The following is a 21,105-nucleotide window of genomic DNA, read 5'->3' on the forward strand; positions in this document are numbered from 1 at the left end:
ATTCTAATGTGCCTTTCTTCATTTATTTTCAGTCATATTAAAGATTTTCTCAAATAGATAGCCAGCCAAGATTGTTTATTCATATTTTACATGTATACTGAGCCATTTTATGTGTGCAAACTTGTCCAAAACTTTTGTTTTAAAATACTTGAACTGTGAAGATACAAAAAACATGTTTGCTGGAATGCATAATACTGAAGTTTACTTCTCGTAGTCTTTCTTTAGAAGTCATCACCTAGGCAGAAAAAGAAAGTAACTGAAAAAAATGAAAACATAATTTCCAGGAATATCTGTGCCAACTCAGGTGATTAGTAAAACAAAATTCTAAGATGACAGCTCTTATAGCCTACATAGGAAGCAACCAGTTCACATTATAGAAGGAAGAATGAATGTTCCAGAGATAAAATATAGTTATGATACACCCTCATCTATTGTAGTATAAAAAAGCTGAAGTCTAAAGTACACAAATATAGCAGCATAATACTATTAAATAATAAATAATTTAATATTCTATTTTATGGCGTTATTTTAGAGGAGCATTATTTGATCATCTTCTGTTTATCACATATATATCTACCATTTATCTTATATTATCCTTACATAAACACTAAAATAGTTATACTCAGATTGTACACTTTTGAAGGGAGTTAGCCTATTTGTGTCAATTATTTACTAAAACAAAGCTAAATAACAACAACAAAAAAGCCTTGTTGGAACAGGGACCAGGGGAATGATCAGAGCAATAGGTAGCTTGCATGAAAATGTTATTAACTCTGAATACTTTCTCATTAACATTAACAGTGTGTCCTGCCTGTATATTTAATCCATTTAGGATTAAACTATTAATATATTGTGTCCTAGGATGGCAGAGTTATTAAGCAGCCCCTATATGCTCCAGGAGATATAGGTTGATATTCTTCAGCTGTCAAAATCCTTCACTTAAATCAGAAGTAGTGGCATTTATCACCAGTCAACAAAGTTCTTCTATCCTCCACTTCTTTAGCCTACTCATCTAATGGATGGTGGCACGAACATGAAGTTTCTCTCCTAAATATCTATGATATTCCACAAATCATGGGATATGCCTGCAGGCTGCCAGCACAATCAGATCTTCATGTTCCAAGAAAGGGATCATTAGTTTGGCCCTGCAAGATGTGCCACCTTTCTTGGAGAACTGAGTGTTCCACATGCAATCTGCTGAGGCATGAATGTGCTCTTGGCATTTCTGTTTATTTGCTCCTTATTACACTGTATTGTGTCAGAATGATGGTTTGGGTTCAACAGTATGCTCGCGTAAGCAACTGTTCCAAACTTCCTAAACGCACAGTTGTGGAATGTGACACAATTATTGGCAATGATATTTAAACAGGATATGTGTTTTTGGTGGGGTCTCTGGGAAAAATTACTCAAGGGAGGGGTGGAGTGATCCAAACATTCAAGTGGTAGACACCCACTTGACTTTGGCCTTCCACTTCCTCCTGTTTGGAACATAGTCATAATGCTGGAGGTAATGCTGCCATCTATAACAATGAAGGAAAAACACTGGATAACAGTATGTGAACAGAAGAGTAGAGGCTGACTAGCATAGTGAAGCTGTTATATAATTTCTGGACTTTATGTTGTATAAGAAAATGAAAACTGAATTTGTAATAAACGAACAAAACACCTTTTTCATGTTTTTCTGTTTCACATTACAGTCTATTATACTTTCTACCTGGCACATCGTGGATTATAGATAGAATGTGATAGAGGATTAAACTCTCTTAAGTTTAAAATGTGTAGTTTTATTCTCTCTTGTTCCTTCTCTTACTGCCTCCAGTTCATTTCAGAGGATATGAAAAGAGACAATAAGAGACTTTTAGCTGGGAGTTTACATTGTCTTATTGAGTAGGCGGAAAGTAGCTTAATAGTTCTATAAAGAGTATCATTACAATTTTAAAAACAAACAAAAGCATAAAGTATATACCTGTAGTCTATCCTGAAAATATTTCCTGAAGTCACAGATTTGGGGTATTGTCGACTTGTGCATAAACTTCCTGAGACCATGGACGATTGTTTTTCTCACTGCTTTATCCCTAGCTCCTTGATCAGAACAGGCAGAGAGAAGATGCACAATTATTAATTGTGAAATGAATAAATATAATAAATGAATATATCCTTTATTACTTACACAAACACACAAACACATGCGCACCAACACATCTGTGAAGTTTTACATGATAGTATAAACATTGCTTTGGTGGAGGAAGTTACTGATTTTCTTTTAGCTTGTTTTCCTGCTTTATTTTTCTTTACCAAACAAGTTTCACTTTTGCTATTAGACTATAATAAATAACAGAAACCTCATGAACAAAGTAGCAGCTGAAAAAAAGAAATGGAAAATTCTTAATTCATATATGATTGCCTCTGTGAAACAGTTAAAAGTGGTCATCCAATTTCAGTTTGAACACTTTTTTCCTCATAAAGTCATCCTATACCTTTGCTCAAATTTAGTTTTAGGTGGATTAGGAGTTAAAAATAAAACATAAACCCATTTAAGAACCAAGAGAATTAGTAAGGTAAATTACTTTGGTAAAATGCCCAGGTTCCGGGCTCTGCTGAAGAGATATTTTTGATTCAACCTTAAAATATTTGAAGTCTCTGGTAAGGTGACTTTAGCTAAAGCTGCAACCAGCTCAGAAACAAATCAGAGTGACTCACTATTCTAGCAACTTGACAGAAGAACAATACTAGACAGAATATTAATTACCTTTTGGAGGTAATTATTATTTATTGAAAACTCTACTGAACTTTTATATGTCTGGCATACAATAAAGGTTATGACATATTTTTTAAAAGAAAGAAAATATAACTTATTGTCCAGAAAGGAAATTATCAACACCCGGTCAATGGAATTGAATTATCAATGGAATTATCAACCAGTCAATGGAATTATCAACCAGAAACTCAAGATAACTCTGATAGAAATATGCTAAAGAATATGGTGGGAAAGTAAATAGTACTGGTGTTTACTGATAAGATAGAGAATTTTACCCATGAGTCAAAACAAAGCAATACAAATTAAAAACTCAATATCAGAAATGGATAATTCATTCAATGGACTGAACAGCAGACTGGGAGAAGCAAAGAAAACAATCACTTTACTTGAAACTCTAATGAACATTTGAATAGAAATTTCCCAAATGAACACAAAGAGAAAAAAAGTAAAAGAAAAATTGAATACAACATCAGAGATATGTGAGATATTATCGAATAATTCAACATGGGTTTAATTGGGTCCCCAGAAGAAGGGAAGGAGAGAATGAAGCAGAAGAAATAAGAGCTAATAGCCTCCTACATAGCAAAATTGATCCAAGAACTTCAGCAAGGTCTAATTAGGACAAATTCAAAGAAAATTTCTAGACACAGTGGATTTCAAACTGCTGAAAACCAAAGACAGGGAACAAATCTTAAAAGTAGCCAGAGGAAAAGGACATGTTATCTAAGGAGGAACAATGACACAAATGATGCTGAGCTATTTCCAGAAAAATAAAAACAGTGGGTGACATCAGCAAGATGGCAGAATAGGAAGTCCCAGATCTCATTTCCACATGGAAACACCAGTTTAACAATAGATGAACCAAAATACCTTTATTAGAATTCCAGAAGAGAAGAAAAGCAATTCAAAGATTTCTCATAAGAAACTTCGAAGGGCAGGAGGAAGTGGCACAATATTTTTAAAGTGCGTCAAGAATAGTAAGTCTCAATCCAGATATCTATGTCCAAGAAAATATCCTTCAAGAATGAGGACCAAATAAACACATTCTCAAATGAAGGAAAACTGGAAAAAAAAAAAAAGCGGGGGGTGATCACTAGTAGATATACCTAAAAGAATAGCTAAAGGAAGTCCTCCACAGTGAAAGAAAGTTTTTTGTTTATTTTTTTTTTTAAAAAGGAATCTTGGAACATAAGGAAAAAAGAAGAGAAAAAACAAAAACATCAGAAATGCAATAAACTTTTTACCTACTTTTTAGTTTTCTAAATTATTTTTGACAGTAACAGCAAAAATTATCCCTCTATTGTGATTCTCAGCATAGGTAGAAAAAATATTTAAGTCAATTATATTAGAAATGGGGGTTATCGTAGAGACATAAAGGGAGATAAAATCTCTAAATTTTATCTGATGTGGTTAAATGATACACCAGTATACTGTAATAAGTTATGGATATATAATGTAGCACACACAACAATCACTACAAAAGCTATACAAAGAGGTACACTTGAAAACATTGTAGATAAATGAAAATGGAATTCTAAATCATGGAAAAATATCTCACAAAATGGCAGGAAAAACAAGACAAAGAAGCAAAAAGGAAACAAAAAAATGAAAGATTTAAGCATTAATATATCAATAATTTAATTAAATTTAAATGATCTAAACGTGAAAATTTAAAGATAAATATTGGCAAAGTACGTTTTTAGATGACCCAACAATTAAGAAACTCACATCAAATATAATGACATAAATAGGTTATAAGTAAAAGAATGGAAAAAGATATACCATACAAACATTAATAAAAGGTTTGCAGGAGTGACCATATTCATGCCAGATAAAGTAGACTTCAGAACATCAAAAAAAATTACGATGAAAAAAGTGACAAAAGGTCCAATCCACCAAAAAGATACGGCAAACCTAAATTTGTATGCTGCAAAATACAAAGCTGCAAAATATGTGAAGCAATAACTGAGAGAGTTAAAGAGAGAAATAAGCAAAACACAATCGGGATATCACCACCCACTTCTTCTCAGCATTGATAGAACAAGAAAGAACATCAGTAACAGCAATAGAAGAACTCAACAACATTAACCACAGGATCCACGTGGCATTTAAGGAGCATTTCCACTCAACTACAGCAGAATAAATATTCCTTTCGAGCTCAGAGACTATATACTAAGATAGACTATATCCTAGGCAAAAAAAAAAAAAAGAAAAAAAAGTAAAAGAAGGATACTCAACCAACTAAAAATAATTTAAATCACACAAAGTTTATTTTCTATATGATTGACACAGTGAAATCAAACTACAAATCAATACCAGAAATAAAACAGAAAAATCTCCAAACACCTGGAAATTACACAACATACTTCCAAGTCAAAGAGAAGTCTCAATAAGAATAAAATATACATAGAATTAAATAAAAATGAACCTATAACATATTCATAATTTGTGCTAAAGCAGTGCCAAGAGAGAAATTTAGAGCAATAAATGCTTATATTACAAAAGAAGAAAAATGTCAAATCAATAATCTTAGCTCTCACCTGAATTAGAAAAAGAGCAAATTAAATGCAAAGTAAGCAGAAGAAAGAATATAATAAAGATAACAGCACAAATCAATGAAATTGGAAACAGAAAAACAATAGAGAAAATCAGTGAAATAAAAAGCTGCTTCTTTGAAAAGATCAATAACATTGACAAACCTTCAGCAAGACTGACAAAGGAAGACACAAATTATCAGCATGCGGAATAAAACAAAGAATATCACTGAAGACCCTATGGAAATAAAAATGATAACAAGGGAATACAATAACTCTTTTTTTTTTTTTCCAAGATGGAGTCTCCCTCTATTGCCCAGGCTGGAGTGCAGTGGTGCAATCTCAGCTCACTGCAACCTCTGCCTACTGGGTTCAAGAGATTCTCCTGCCTCAGCCTCCCAAGTAGCTGGAACTACAGGCGTGGGCCACCATGCCCAGCTAGTTTTTGTATTTTTAGTAGAGACGGGGTTTCACCACATTGGCCAGGGTGGTCTCAAACTCCTGACCTCATGATCTGCTCGCCCCGGCCTCCAAAGTGCTGGGATTACAGGCATGAGCCACTGCGCCCGGCCAACTAACTCTATACATTGATTTACTTTTTTATTTTAAAATATCCTTGCATTCCCAGTAGAAACCCTAGTAGGTAAAGAAAAAAATTCTTGTTTGTAAACCCTTCTTCTTTGATGATATGCATCTACAGCTAAGGATTTTCCATTAAGCGAGGCAGGAGCTGTATTTCACACATTATAAAATGTTGTATTTTACTATCTTTCAGTTCAAAATACATATTAATTATTCCTATAATTTTATCTTTAACACATGGCTTTTAAATAATTTTAAATAATACTTTTTAAATTTTTAATTAAATTTTAAATACTTTTAAATAATAAAAGTATGCTAGTTAATTTCAAAATATTTGGTATGTTTCTTAACATCTTATTTTTATTGGTTTCCAGCTTAATACTGATGTTTTTCTAGATATCACATTTTTAATTGTTTGCTATTTTTCAATTATTTCTGCAATATTTTAGTGTTTTGACATTTATAGGGACTTCTTTAAAGAATCAACACTGTCCATCTCAGTAAGCACTCCATGTGCATGTGAAAAAAATGGGTATTCTGTAGTTATTGGATGTAGTGTTCTATACATGTTAATTAGATAGAGGTGGTTATTCAGATTTGCTAAATTCTTTTTTTTTTTTTTTTTTTGAGACAGAGTCTTGCTCTATCACCAGGCTGGAGTGCAGTAGCACGATCTTGGGTCACTGCAACCTCTGCCTCCCGGGTTCAAGCAAGTCCCCTGCCTCAGCCTCCCGAGTAGCTTGGACTACAGGTGTGCGCCACCATGCCTGGCTAATTTTTTTGTATTTTAGTAGAGATGGGATTTCACCATGTTGGCCAGGCTGGTCTCGAACTCCTGACCTCATGATCTGCCCACCTCGGCCTCCCAAAGTGCTGGGATTACAGGCGTGAGCCACCATGTCCGGCCATTTGCTACATTCTTACTAAATGTTTGGTCTAGTTATGCTACCGATAACCAACAGTGAATGATAAAATTTCCAACTGATTGCAGATTTGTCTATTTTCAAGTTACTTTTGTCCATCTTTACTTCATGTATTTTTAAGTTCTATTATTAGATACATCAAGTCTTTCTAATGAATTGACCCTTTCATCATTATGAAATGGCCTTCATTATCTCTAGTAAATACTGCTTGTCTTGGAGTCAAATACATCAGATATTAATATAATCACTCCACAATTAGCAAAGCCATCAAAAGTGGCTTCTATATCCAACTTATTCTCTGTATTGATTTCTTTCACTTTTGGCCTGAAAAATCTTTACTCGCTGAAAAGCAAATAATATAAAGACAAAAAAAGGTAAAGAATATCCAGGGACTGTGGGACAACTGCAAAAGCTGTAACCTACATGTAATGGGAATACCAGAAGGAGAAGAAAGAGAAAGGAACAGAAAAAATATTTAAAACAACAATTGAAAATTTTCAGTGGGAGTATAATTAGTTCAACCATTGTGGAAGACAGTGTGGTGATTCCTCAAGGATCTAGAACCAGAAATACCTTTGACCCAGCAATCTTATTACTGAGTATGTACCCAAAGAATTATAAATAATTCTACTATAAAGACACATGCACACATATGTTTATTTCAGCACTATTTATAATAGCAAAGAATTGGAACCAACCCAAATGCCCATCAATGATAGATTGGATAAAGAAAATGTGGCACATATACACCATGGAATACTATGCAGCCATAAAAAAGAATGAGTTCATGTCCTTTGCAGGGACATAGATGAAGCTGGAAACCATCATTCTTAGCAAACTAACACAGGAACAGAAAACCAAACACTGCATGTTCTCACTCATAAGTGGGAGTTGAACAATGAGAACACATGGACACAGGGAAGGGAATGTAACACACCGTGGCCTGTTGGAGGGTAGGGGGAAATGAGAGGGAGAGCATTAGGACAAATACTTAATGCATATGGGGTTTAAAACCTAGATAACAGGCTGATAGGTGCAGCAAACCACCATGGCACATGTATACCTATGTAACAAACCTGCACGTTCTGCACATGTATCCCAGAACTTAAAGTAAAATAAAAAGAAAGAAAAAAAGCTTAAAAGACTAAAATGAAAAAAAGAGAACATTTTCCCCAAATTAATATCAAACATCAAACCACAGATCCAAGAAGCTCAGAGAATACTAAGTAGGATAAATGAAAAAAACAAACAAACAAACAAAACAAAAACAAAAACAAAAACAAAAACCCCTAATCACGTCATATTCAAGCTCCATGAAACAAAATATAAAGAAAAAATCCTGAAAGAAGATGGAGGAAAAAATATTACCTTATTATAATAATAAAGTGGTCATTTCTCCAAGAAGACATAACAATCCTTAATGTGTATGTGTCTAAAAACAGAGAGTCAAACAATGTTTTGATTTGCATTTCCCTGATGACTAGTGATACTGAGCATTTTTCCATGTATATGTTGACCATTTGTATGTCTTTTGAGAATGTCTATTTTTGTTCTTTGCTCATTTTTCAAGGATATCATTTGTTTTTATTTCTGTTTTTTTGCTTTCAGTTGAGTCCCTTGTTTATTCTAGTTTGATACAGTCCCATTTGTCTGTTCTTGGTTTTGTTGCCTGTGCTTTTAAGGTCTTAAAATATTTGCCTAGACCAAAGTCCTGGAGTGTTTTCTCTATGTCTTCTTCTAGTAATTTTATGATTTTGGGTCTTAGGTTTAAGTCTCTAATCCATTTTGAGTTGACTTTTGTACATAATGATAGATAGCAGTCTAGTTTCGTTTTTCTCCATATAAATATCCAGTTCCCAGCACCATTTATTGAAGAGTGTGTCCTTTCCCCACTGGATGTTCTTGGTGCCTTTGTTGAAAATTGCTTGGCTGTAAATATATGAATTTATTTACGGATTCTCTATTCCGTTCCATTGATCTATATGTTCATTTTTATACCAACACCATGTTGTTTTGCTATAAGAACTATAGCCTTGTAATGTATTATGAAGGCAGGTAGTGTGATGCCACAGCTCTGTTCTTTTGTCTCAGAATTGCTTTGGCTATTTTGGCTCTTTTTTGGTTTCATACACATTTTAGGATTAATTTTTCTACTTATGTGGAAAATGTCATTGGTATTTTGATAAGAATTGAATTGAATCTGTAGATTCTTTTGGGGAATATGGTCATTTTAACCAAATTGATTCTTCCTTTTCATGAGCATGGGAGGCATTTCCATTTGTTCATGTCCTCTTCCATTTCTTTCATCAATGTCTTGGAGTATTCCTTGTTGACGTCTTTCTCCTCCTTGGTTAAATTTATTCTTAGGTATTTTTTGTAGCTATTGTAAATGGAATTGCCTTCTTGATTTCTTTTTTAGTTAGTTCATTATTGGCATATAAACATGCTACTGATTTTTTAGTGTTGATTTTTCATTCTGCAACTTTACTGAATTTGTTTATCAGTTCTAAGAGTTTTTTGGCAGAGTCTTCAGGTTTCTTTAAATAAAATTATGTAATCTGCAAAGAGGGATAAGTTAGCTTCCTGTTTCCCATTTAGATACTGTTTATTTCTTTTTTTGTCTAATTGCTCTATCTAGCACTTCCAGTATTATGTTGAATGGGAATTATGAAAGCAGGCATGTTGTCTTATTCCAGTTCTTAAAGGAAAGGCTTTCAGCATTTCCCCATTCAATATGATGTTAGCTGTGTGTTTGCTGTATATGACCTTTATTTATTTTATTTTTTTGAGATGGAGTTTTACTCTTGTTGCCCAGGGTGTGGTGCGGTGGCACGACCTCAGCTCACTGCAACCTCTGCCTTCTGGTTTCAAGTGAGTCTCCTGCCTCAGCTTCTCAAGTAGCTGGGATTACAGGTGCCCACCACCACACCCAACTAATTTTTTTTTTTTTTGTATTTTTAATAGAGACGGGGTTTCACCATGTTAGTCAGGCTGGTCTCGAACTCCCGACCTCGTGATCCGCCTGCCTCAGCCTCCCAAAGTGCTGGGATTTCAGGTGTGAGCCACCGCACCCGGCCATATGACCTTTATTATGTTGAGGTATGTTCCTTCTGTGCCTAATTTTTTGAGTTTTTATCATGAAGTGATGTTGAATTTTATCAAATGCCTTTTCCTGCAACTATTGAGATGGTCATATTGTTTATGTCCTTCATTTTGTTAATGTATCATGTTTATCAACTGGCATATGTTGAATAATTTTTGCTTCTCTGGGATAAATGCCACTTGATTACGACATAATACCTTTTTGATGTGCTGTTGTATTTGACTTACTGGTATTTTGTTCAGGAGTTCTGCATCTACGTTTCATCAGGGATACTGGCCTGTAGCTTCTTTCGTTTTGTTGTGTTCTTGTCAGGTTTTGGTATCTGAGTAATGCTGGCCTTTAGAATGCTATAGGGAGAATTCCTTTTTCAATTTTTTGGAATAGTTTGAGGAGGATTCGTGTTAGTTATTTATACATTTGTTAGAACTTGGTAAACCAGTGAATGCATCTGATCCTGGGCTTTTCTTCAGGGATTTTTAATTACAAATTCAATCTTATTGCACATTATTGGTCTGTTCAGGATTTCTGTTTCTTCCTGATTTAATCTTGGTGGCTGGTATATGTGTGGGAATTTGCCTTTTCCCCTAGATTTTCCTGTCCATTAGTGTATAGTTGTCCACTATAGTCTCTGATGATCTTTTGTATTCCGTGATATCATTTGTGATGTCTCCTTTTTTCTTTTCTGATTTTGTTTCTTTAACACACAAAAGTATAACTCACTGGTAGAGCAAATGCATAAATGAGGAAAAGACCCAAATATTACCACTGCAGAAAACCACTAAACCATAATTATAAATAATAAGAGAGGAAAAAAAAGAAAAAAAGCTATACAAAACAACCAAAAACTAATTACCAAAACGACAAGAAAAAGTCCTCATACATAAATAGTAAGTTTGACTGTAAGTGGACTAAATATTCCATTTAAAACGTACAGATTGTCTGAATGAATTTTTTTAAAAAGTGACCCAATAATATAATGCCTACAAGAAACTCACCTCACCTGTTAAGACACATAGACTGGTAATAAAGGGATAGAAAAAGACATCTTATGCACACAGAAACCAAAAGCAAGCAAGAGACAATGGCAGTACGTTCAGGTAGGAGATGAGCTTCCATGACCTCAGCTGCCACCATTCCCCACAATGCCCCAGCTACCCAAGAGACCCTGAGCCCACTCAACTAGTACATTACTAGTATAAGTAGTACGTTACTACTATAGCAGGCATTTGAGAGAGCCACTACAGTAAAGCTATTAGCAACCAAGGAAATCATAAAAAGTCTACATAACTCCTTGACACTCCCGTCAGGGCTAATGATTGCGGTTGCCATTGGGAAACCTGAGGGCAAAGCTGTGCCCAATTTTGCCCCCACTTTGGAGCTGAGAATGGAGCCCATGCCAGTGTGCATTCCACAGACAGACCATTTCCTGAGACAATAGTATTTCTCCCAGTAAACAAAGATCAAATATAAACTCCCTGCTATCACCACATCTGGCTCTTAACTGCAAGAGCCACCTACTGGCCTGGAGGTCAAACTGCACAACCCAATAGAAGTGTTGACACAAGTGCAAAGTGCTTGAGAAAAAGATAAGCGTCTCAAGACCTTTGCCACTCAAGATCTGCAGGAAACTGTTAGCCTCATCACATGCCTAGTGCATCACTACTACAACTGGCATTAACCAAGGAATTCATACAGAGTATATGCTATTCTCCCCGTCATTACCGCAAGTGCTGGTGTTTGTGCCTGCCAATCAGCTATTTGAAGGAAGGTTTGACAGCTTAGCTCCACCCAGCTTTATCCTCCCCTTTAGGGGCTGAGCAGGGAGCTCAGGCTAGTGTATATTCCATAGACCTGCCCCTGGCCTGAGGCAACAGAGAGCTTCTCCCAGTAAACAAAGATCAAGCATATACCCACCTGCTTCTGCCCAGATTTTATTCATAAGCACCACATAGTAGCCTGGAGGTCTAACTGCAAAACCCAATAAAAAACTGGCTGACACAAGTGCTCAGCACAGGGAAACAAGTTAAACTTCCTGAGACTTCTGCACTCTGGCCCTGCAGGAGGTGGTGGCCTAGCCCAGCATATCACTACTACAACCAGCATTTGAGAAAGCCACCACACAAAGACTATCTATAATCAAGAAACTCATACAGAGTCTTTGCCACTGAAAGCACCCAGAACCAAAGCCAAATAACCCTACACAATGTATATTATAATCACATCCTCAAGGGGGGAAAAGTCCTGACCAAATGAAAGTAAATTTAAAAATAAGAACAGATAGTTGATCCAAATGAGAAGAAACCCAAGAAACAATTCTGGAAGTATGAAAAAACAGAGTGTTACAACACCCCAAAGGATTGTACTAACTCGTCCACAATGAACCCTAACCAAAATGAAATATTTGAAATACCAAACGAAGAATTCAAAATATTGATTTTAAAGAATCTCAGTGAGGTCCAAGAGAAAGTAAAAAATCAGTACAAATCAGAAACACAATTCAGGTTATGAATGAAAAATCTACTAGAGATAGATTTTTTAAAATAGTTTTTTTTGTTGTTGTTTGTTTATTTTTGTTGTTGTTGTTGTTGTTGAGATGGAGTCTTGTTCTGTTGCCCAGGCCAGAGTGCAGTGGTGCGATCTTGGCTCACTGCAAACTCTGCCTCCAGGGTTCAAGTGATTCTCCTGCCTCAGCCTACTGAGTAACTGGAACTACAGATGTGTGCCACTACACCCAGATAATTTTTTTTAATTTTTAATAGAGACAAAGTTTCACCTTGTTAGCCAGGCTGGTTTCAAACTCCTGACCTCAAGTGATCTGCCCACCTTGGCCTCCCAAAATGCTGGGATTACAGGTGTGAGACCACTGTGCCCAGCCTAAATAGTTTTTTAAAAATGAACTTCTGTAAATGAAAAATTCATCCAACCTGGGCAACAGAGCAAGACTCCGTCTCCAAAAAAAAAAAAAAAGAAAAAGAAAAAAAGAAATTACAGAATATAGTTGAAGGCTCTAACAATAGACTAAACCAAGCAGAAGAAAGAGGTTCAGAACTTGAAGACAAGTCTCTTTTGAATTAACCCAGTCAGACAAAAATAAAGAAAAAAGAATTTTAAAAAATGAACAGAACTTTCAAGAAGTTTGAGATTATGTAAAGTAACTACTGAACCTGAGTCACAGGTATTCCTGGGGAAAAAGAAAAAGTGAGAAGTTTGGAAAAACTATTTGAGGAAGTAATTGGGGAAAACCTCTTTAGTCTTGCCTAGGGATTTAGACATCTAAATAAAAGAGGCTCAAAGAACGCCAGGAAGATACATTACAAGACAGACTTCATCAAGATATGTAGTCATGAGACCGTCTAAAGTCAACATGAAGGAAAAAAATTCTAAAATCAGCAAGAGAAAAGTATATAGTCATCTATAAAGGAAATCCCATCAGAATAACAGTGGACTTCTCAGCAGAAACCTTACGAGCCAGAAGAGATTGGGTCTAATTTTTGGACTTCTCAAAGAAAAATAACCTGTCAAACATGAATGTTATATCCTGTTAAACTAAGCATCATAAATGAAGGAGAAATAAAGTCTTTCCCGACAAGCAAATGCTAAGATAACTCATCATCACTAGACCAGTCCTATAAGAAATGCTCAAAGGAATTCTAAAAGTCAAAATTAAAGTTCAGTACTCACCATCATAAATACACACAAAAGTATAAAACTCACAGGTTTTATAAAACAATTAATTGAGACTACAGAACAACTAGGTAAAAAAAATAACATTACAACAGGAACAAATCCTCATATATCAATATTAACTTTGAATAAAAAGGGATTAAATGCCCCCACTGAAGAGATATAGATTGGCAAAATAGATTTTAAAACATGAACTAACTATATGCTGTTTACAAGAAACTCACCTTATTAATAAAGACATGAATTCAGGTAAAGGGATGGAAAAAGGTGTTCTGCACAAACAGAAACCAAATGAGAGGAGGAGTAGTTATACTTAGATAAAGCACACTTTAAATCAACAACAGTAAAATAAAACAAAGGAGGTCATTATATAATGATAAAAAGATCAATTCAACAAGAAGATATAACCATCCTACTAAATACATATGCACCTAACACAAGAGCACCCAGATTCATAAAACAAATACTACTAAATCTAAGAGGGATGAGAAATTACCTAATTGGTACAATGTACACTATTGTGATGATGGTTACACTAAAAGCCCAGACTTTACTGCTACTCAATATATCCATGTAACAAATCTGCCCTTGTATTCCTAAATCTATAAAAAAAAATTAAAATTTAACAAAAATAAATAAAACACATAGCTAAAACTAAAAAAGCAAAAACAGAAAACTATGGTAAATATTGGTAAAGATGTGGGGGAAAAAGTGAACTCTCAAATATTGCTAGTGGGAATATAAAACGGTACCACTTTGGAAAACAATTTGGTAGTTGTTTTTTTTTTTTTTCTTTTCTCTTTTTTTTTTTTTTTTTTTGCATGCCAGAAAAAAATATTTACAGGAACTATGAAACACAGAGGTTTATTACATCCATAATTAACATGGAACGTTTACTATCAGTTTGATAAGGACAACACTGAGACATCTTAGGACAGAGAGAAAGGGCAATTTTCAAAGGGAAAAAGCATAGTATATGCATATTTAATAAGTAAAACATACACATACCCTGTGAGTCCGTCATTCTAATTCTAGCTGTTTATCCAAGAGAAATGAAAGCATATGGCTGCCGGGCGCGGTGGCTCACGCCTGTAATCCCAGCACTTTGGGAGGCCGAGGCGGGCGGATCACAAGGTCAGGAGATCGAGACCACGGTGAAACCCCGTCTCTACTAAAAATACAAAAAATTAGCCGGGCGCGGTTGTGGGCGCCTGTAGTCCCAGCTACTCGGGAGGTTGAGGCAGGAGAATGGCGTGAACCCGGGAGGCGGAGCTTGCAGTGAGCCGAGATCGCGCCACTGCACTCCAGCCCGGGCGACAGAGCGAGACTCGTCTCAAAAAAAAAAAAAAAAAAAAAAAGAAAGCATATGGCTACACAAAGAGTTGCACACAAATTTTCAATGGCAGTTTTATTTGTAATAGCTAATATCTGAAAACAATCATAATGTTCATTAGGGGGTAAATGGATAAATAAATGATCATATATGCATAAAAAGGAATACAAGCAATAAAAAGGAATTAACTATTAGTACATGAAACATATATGATTCAAAATAATTGCCTTGGATAGAAAAAGCCAAGCAGAAAAGTATTCATGCTATATTACTTCATTTACATAATATTCAAGAGAATGCCAAGAAAGCTACAAGAACAAATAGCAGGTCAGCTGTTGTCTGGGTATCATGGAGGTAGAGGGAGGGAAGGGAAGAGGAAAGAGTGGATACCAAAGAGGAATGAGAAACATTATGTTGATTATGGTAATGGTTTCACCAGTGCATCTTTTGCCAAGTTAATCAAATTATACACTCTAAATAATGCAGTTTAATCAATTATATCTCAAAAATTTGAAATGAAAAAAAACTAAAAACTCCTCTCAAAGAACAAAACCTCTAGGACCTTATAGCTTTCAGTCACAATATAGTCAGGCACTCAAAAAAAAAACTTTAACACAAATAAAATTCTCTTTGGTTGCCACCTTAAACTCAATCCCATCCAGAGAACACAACTTTTATTAGAATGACATGTGATTTGCATTTTTAGTTCATGCATTTACTTATATTCACATACATATAACTTTTTCACATAAATTGGAATCATTACTATGCATGTTGTTCTAAAATGTTGCTTTTTACTCAAAACATGTTTAATAAGATAAAATCTGCTGCACTCCTTTTAACAGAAGCACAGAATTAAACATATGGATGCACTTCATTTTATGCTACTCTACAGAGTGACAAGACTTCTTTGTGCGTATATCTTTGAGCAGTTATTTATTTCTTTATAAAAGCCTTTTGAAATTTGCAGATCATCAACAAAGCATTAATTTGATCAGTTAAAAAACAATTGCTTCTATCCTTCTCTGAAAAGAATAATATACAGAAACGAATTACATATATATATATGAATAATATGTCATAAGTGATCAGAAAGACATTGTATTTTAGGTGGAGAGACAGAGAGGTGACCAGACTGCTACATGCAGTAAGATGAACCCTGATAGAACTAACACTGGAGGCTGTGAAAAAACAGCTAGGAGTACCCAGCCTTGGTAGAGCAGCATGATTTCTTCCTGTAATTCTTTCTCTCCAAATTGCCATACACTTCAGCAGAGTTTGCAACTTCTCTTCTAAGTCTTTATCCTTCCCCCAAGGCATGCCTAGCACAGGACTCTTGAACAGTGATGCCTCAATTAGAGTTGCTGGCCAATAGATCGAAGCTGTGTTGGCACAATATCCTACATCCTCCCAATCTACTGGCTGAGCCCAACCCCACCTAAGAAAGACAATAAAGATCTGTGTTCAGAGTCATACTGAATAGAGACTTCTGGACTCTATAGAACCCACTGCCTCCTGATGAAGTCCCTACTGCTCACCCTTGCAGTTTTTATGCTCCTGGCCCAATTGGTCGCAGGTAAACAGAATCTTGGGGAAGAAGAAACACTGGCCTAGAACAGGGTCCTGCACATGGAGTCCCTATTTCTAAGTGGTCTGTGGAAATGGGGTCTGGCTTCTCACTGGGAGCAGGGCTGAGATTTGTCCTACTTCTTCAGACCACCACTGTTCTAAGAAACTTGAAGGCTCTCAGGGTAGAGCAGGATCTATGATCGGAGCTGGGGAGTAGGGTAAGGCAAATCCCATAAAGTTGCCTCCAAAGGTAGAAATCATCTTGAAATCCCAAACTTCTATCCTGTCACTTCAGGTCAGTTCAGTCAAGCTCTGCCTCATTTCACCCTTTTTTTTTTTTTTTTTTTTTTTTTTTTTGTGGTCGATATTCCCTCCTGAGGTAACAATTACATAATATTACTTCCCCCAGTGTTCTTGGTCTTACAGAGAAGGTCTCTGATTTTTTGTTTGTTTGTTCTTGCACGTTGTTAACAAAACAGGGAAGGCTGTTTCTATATATGTATAGGACTGTAAAATGGAAAAGGAAAAAAAAACTCTGTGTGGAAACTATTTCAAATCTGTATCAGATTTCAGCTCTGTTTGTGTAAGCATTTATTTTTAATTGATTCTGTAGCTTATATTTACAAAACCAAGACAAGAACACTGAAAGTTATTTAGAAATAAATTGGCCACATTTCATCACTGCTTGCATTTTTTTTCTCTTGTAACCAACTGATATATGAGTTTACAACCTGCTTTATTTTTTTACCTAAGATTCTATCAGGAAAATTTTCACAGGTTTTGAATATTCCTTGAAAATACAATTTGCAGTAGATGCTTATAATTCTGTCATATTTTTGTACCAATATTAACTTGGAGAGTCCTTAATTGTGTGCCATTTGGATGATTTTTTCTAATGTGTGAGTATTGTAAATAACATTATACAACCTTATTAATATATCATTGTGAGATTCTCTGTTTGTATAGGTAAATTTTAGAAGTTCCATTGCTTGGTCCAAGGATATTATTTCTTCTAAGTTAACTGGCACATATTACCAATGGTTACTATTGGAGTATTTGTATTTTTAACATTTGTATTTCATATTTCTTGCAAATATTTTCAAATATATTGGTTGCTTCTAAAATGCATTATTTATTTGAGACACCTAATTTTCATTTTCATGATGTCAAATCTATTGGTGTTTTCTTTGCATTCTTCCATTAACTTAGAAAGTCCTTCTCCATCTTGAGAACAGTTTTTCATGTATGATTTTGTTTTTTACACTGGACTCAGTCCCACCTTTTACATAAGACACAATGAAATAATCTAATATTCTTTAGTATAATTTCCTAATGGGTGGAGGGTTATATAATAACTCCATAGCCCGCCTCTAGAGATTGTAGTTTATATTCCCTAGAATTTGCAGAAATGTTCAAATTGATAGTGGATAAGAGGAAATTATAATGCTCTCATGGTTGTCTCAAAAAATGTTTTAGACCTATTGCATCCTTGAAATTCTATGAGTTTAAATTGCCTGATTTCTCCCTCTGTCTCTGGAACATAAGTGACATACATCGACACACATCACATACTTGTATGTCTTCCTGTTTCTACACTTTGTGTGTGTGTGTGTGTATTCTAACATACACATATCTAAAGAATTCTATGTGTGTTTATATTTATAAAATTTCACTTAAACCTCAAAGTAGGTATTTATGATTAGGAAAAACATGCTAAAGCAACTGGAAAGGCACTTGAATAAACAGTGCTCAAAAACTATTGCTATTTTTTATCCTCCTGTGATAAATACTTAGGCTTAATAATCTATATAATTCCTTTATTCAGGTAATTTTTATGTGAAAAGGTGTCTAAACGACATTGGAATTTGTAAGAAGACGTGCAAACCTGAAGAGGTGCGTTCAGAACATGGTTGGGTAATGTGCGGCAAACGTAAGGCATGCTGTGTTCCAGCTGACAAACGTTCTGCTTATCCTTCTTTCTGTGTCCGCTCAAAGACTACGAAAACTTCAACAGTAACAGCAACAGCAACAGCAACAACAGCAACAGCAGCAACACCTTTGATGATATCTAATGGTTTGATATCTTCGATGACTACGATGGCCGCTACCCCTGTTTCTCCCACTACTTGAACATTCCAGCCTCTGTCTCCTGCTCTAGGATCCCTGACTCATTAAAGCAAAGAGGCTTATTCTGGTGTCCATTTTCTCTCTACAGTCCCCTTCCCACTTTCCCTCCATTCAACAGTATCTGGAAGGGCACCACAATTTCATTGCACTAGCATGTCTATGGTAGAAATGCAAATAAAATAGGGCCCAGGAACAAGTGAGGGTTAGTCCAAAACACCCACTCAGGAATGATAGATAGCAGCAATGTCATCCTTGAAGACAGTTCTAGGCCCACAGCTTGCCATACCAATTATTATCAAACTTCATGTATATCAGAAACACCTGGAGATATGGCTAAAGCAGAGATTTCTAGGGCTCACTTTTAGTTTCCAGTTCTGCAGGGGAGCTTGAGAATTTGCATTGCTCACAAGTTCCCAGGTGATGCTAGTGCTGCTGGTCCAGGGACCACACTGTGAGAACAATTGGCTTATAATATGAAAGGATTGAAAGCCAACTGTGGATGTGATTTCATACAGATTGAAGGCTGCATTTCCTATGTAGTTTTGGAGTAGATAGTAACACAAAATCATCCTACAGAATCCTCCTACAACAACCTGAGAATGTAGGTGTTATAACCTCACTTTAGAGAATAGGAAACTTGATTTCTAAGCATTGGAAGACTGGGACAGACTAAATTAACTACTAAGAGCATTCTGTCACTGCACCATGAGGTTGCCCAATTTTCTTCTCACCCTGGAAATCCTCATTCATAGTTTCCGACTTAAATATGATGAAAGGGAGATCAAGAGCTCTATAAAGTGTCCTGAATGTTAGGACAGGCACTCATCCCAAGCAATAGAATGTTTCCCTTACATTACATTACATTAGTGCTCTGCCTGCACCAATAAGAGAATATGACTGGGTGTATCATAGTCGTCCATCCATGCCTCAGGCCCACTTCCCTGATAGTTGGACAGGGAGAATAGGCAATGCCGATGCCTTCACTTTCTGGACACTTACAGTAGCTGTGTTTGTCTTTGTCATCTCAGTCTGCTCACTTATGAAATGATAGTGTTTTACTCAGTATCTTTCTCCCCACCCCTGTCATAGTACATCTTTCTGATTCTGAAAATATAAGATTGGCTTATGTTTTGTGGGGTCAACTTCACCTTTGACCCCATAAGATCCTAGAGATTTAGTGTAGAGATATAAAAGTTGGAGTAAACATTGGTGGAAGGGTTTTCTCCACTATAGACACAAATCCATGAGTGCCATCACAGACTCCTTTTCCTTCTTCACTTGACTCCACAATGAGAGCCAGAATCACTTTTCTGAAACACAAATCTAACCTTTAGACTCCCCTCTGGCATCTTTGCCCATAGCATCCTAAGACAACTTTTCGGTGCCGCCTTCATCACTCTTGGTGTTCAGAACCTGCCTTGCATTTCCAGTTTTACCTCCAAAGCACTCTCACAGGGCATCTTGCTATCCCGCCACACGTACCCCTTTGTGATTGGTTTAAACTCACTGGATTGCTTCTGGTTTAGTTTTTGTACATACTTTTCTGTCTCCATTTATAACTGCCTGGAAAAAAATCTTTATTTTCTTCTGGAGGACTTTGATAACCACACTGTTCTACCCACAATGGCACTACTGCCACCATTTGTGCTCCACGGTTATGACTTATCCAGAATTTTAAGTCATCATGTCACATGCCTCACTCTGAATATCTGCTTATGTCTTCTCCCCTTCTAGACTTTGAAATTTTATTTAGGAACAGGAACCATTTTATCTTCTGTTTCTTCTACCGTCCCCTAACAAGATTCTATATTAATTCTTGTTGAATAAGTAAGAGGGATTCTCGAAGACCTGAAAGATCTTTGGATGTTACTGAAATCTCATTTTTATTTATTTTAGATCTTTTCCAAGAAACAGGATTCTGTCTCCTTTAGAAGATCTATGATCTATGTCATTACATAGTAGAGGAGTTTTGAGGAGTGGCTTGTCCCAAGTGGTAGGACATCGTTGCCTCTTACACCTATGCTTATCTTTGTAAGCAGAGCTCATGAACTCACACAAGAAGGTCGGAAGATAGAAGCAAGTTACTTCAGCAGAGGAGAATAGTAGGAAAAAAACATAACTTTAGAGTTGGATGTATCTGAGGTCATTCATGATCCCACCATGTATCCACTCTTGGACCGTAGACAAATGATTTCCCATTTTTGAGCCTATGTTGCTGAATTTGAAGAACAGAGAAAATACTTACTCCCACTCAAGGTACTTTGAGGGTTGCGAGAGTAATATATTAAAATGTCAATCATATCATAGGGATTTAGCTGTAACAGGTTGTTCCCTGGATAAGAAACAGTACAGCACATTTCCCCAGGGCCCTGCCCACTGGACCTTTGCTGCCTTGCATGAGTATGGGTGATTATAGCCTATGTTTCACCTGAGGGAAGACTCATTATTCGGCTGAGAATAGTGTAACAAAGTTGAGGGTCATGGGATTTATT

The 21,105-nt window shown here is 35.9% G+C and overlaps 1 protein-coding gene across 1 annotated transcript; it reads left to right on the top strand.

The window, feature by feature from the left end:
- The first annotated feature begins 10,981 nt into the window (after nucleotides 1-10,981).
- Nucleotides 10,982-18,662, top strand: LOC105496515 (defensin beta 126). The gene is made up of 2 exons (XM_011767017.1): nucleotides 10,982-10,997; nucleotides 18,312-18,662. Exons 1-2 carry the CDS (start codon nucleotides 10,982-10,984, stop codon nucleotides 18,614-18,616), a joined length of 321 nt encoding a protein of 106 aa, XP_011765319.1. The 3' UTR covers nucleotides 18,617-18,662.
- The last annotated feature ends 2,443 nt before the right edge of the window (nucleotides 18,663-21,105 follow it).

Source organism: Macaca nemestrina, chromosome 15 (genome assembly GCF_043159975.1).
Source record: "Macaca nemestrina isolate mMacNem1 chromosome 15, mMacNem.hap1, whole genome shotgun sequence".
NCBI classification, from domain to species: Eukaryota; Metazoa; Chordata; class Mammalia; order Primates; family Cercopithecidae; genus Macaca; species Macaca nemestrina.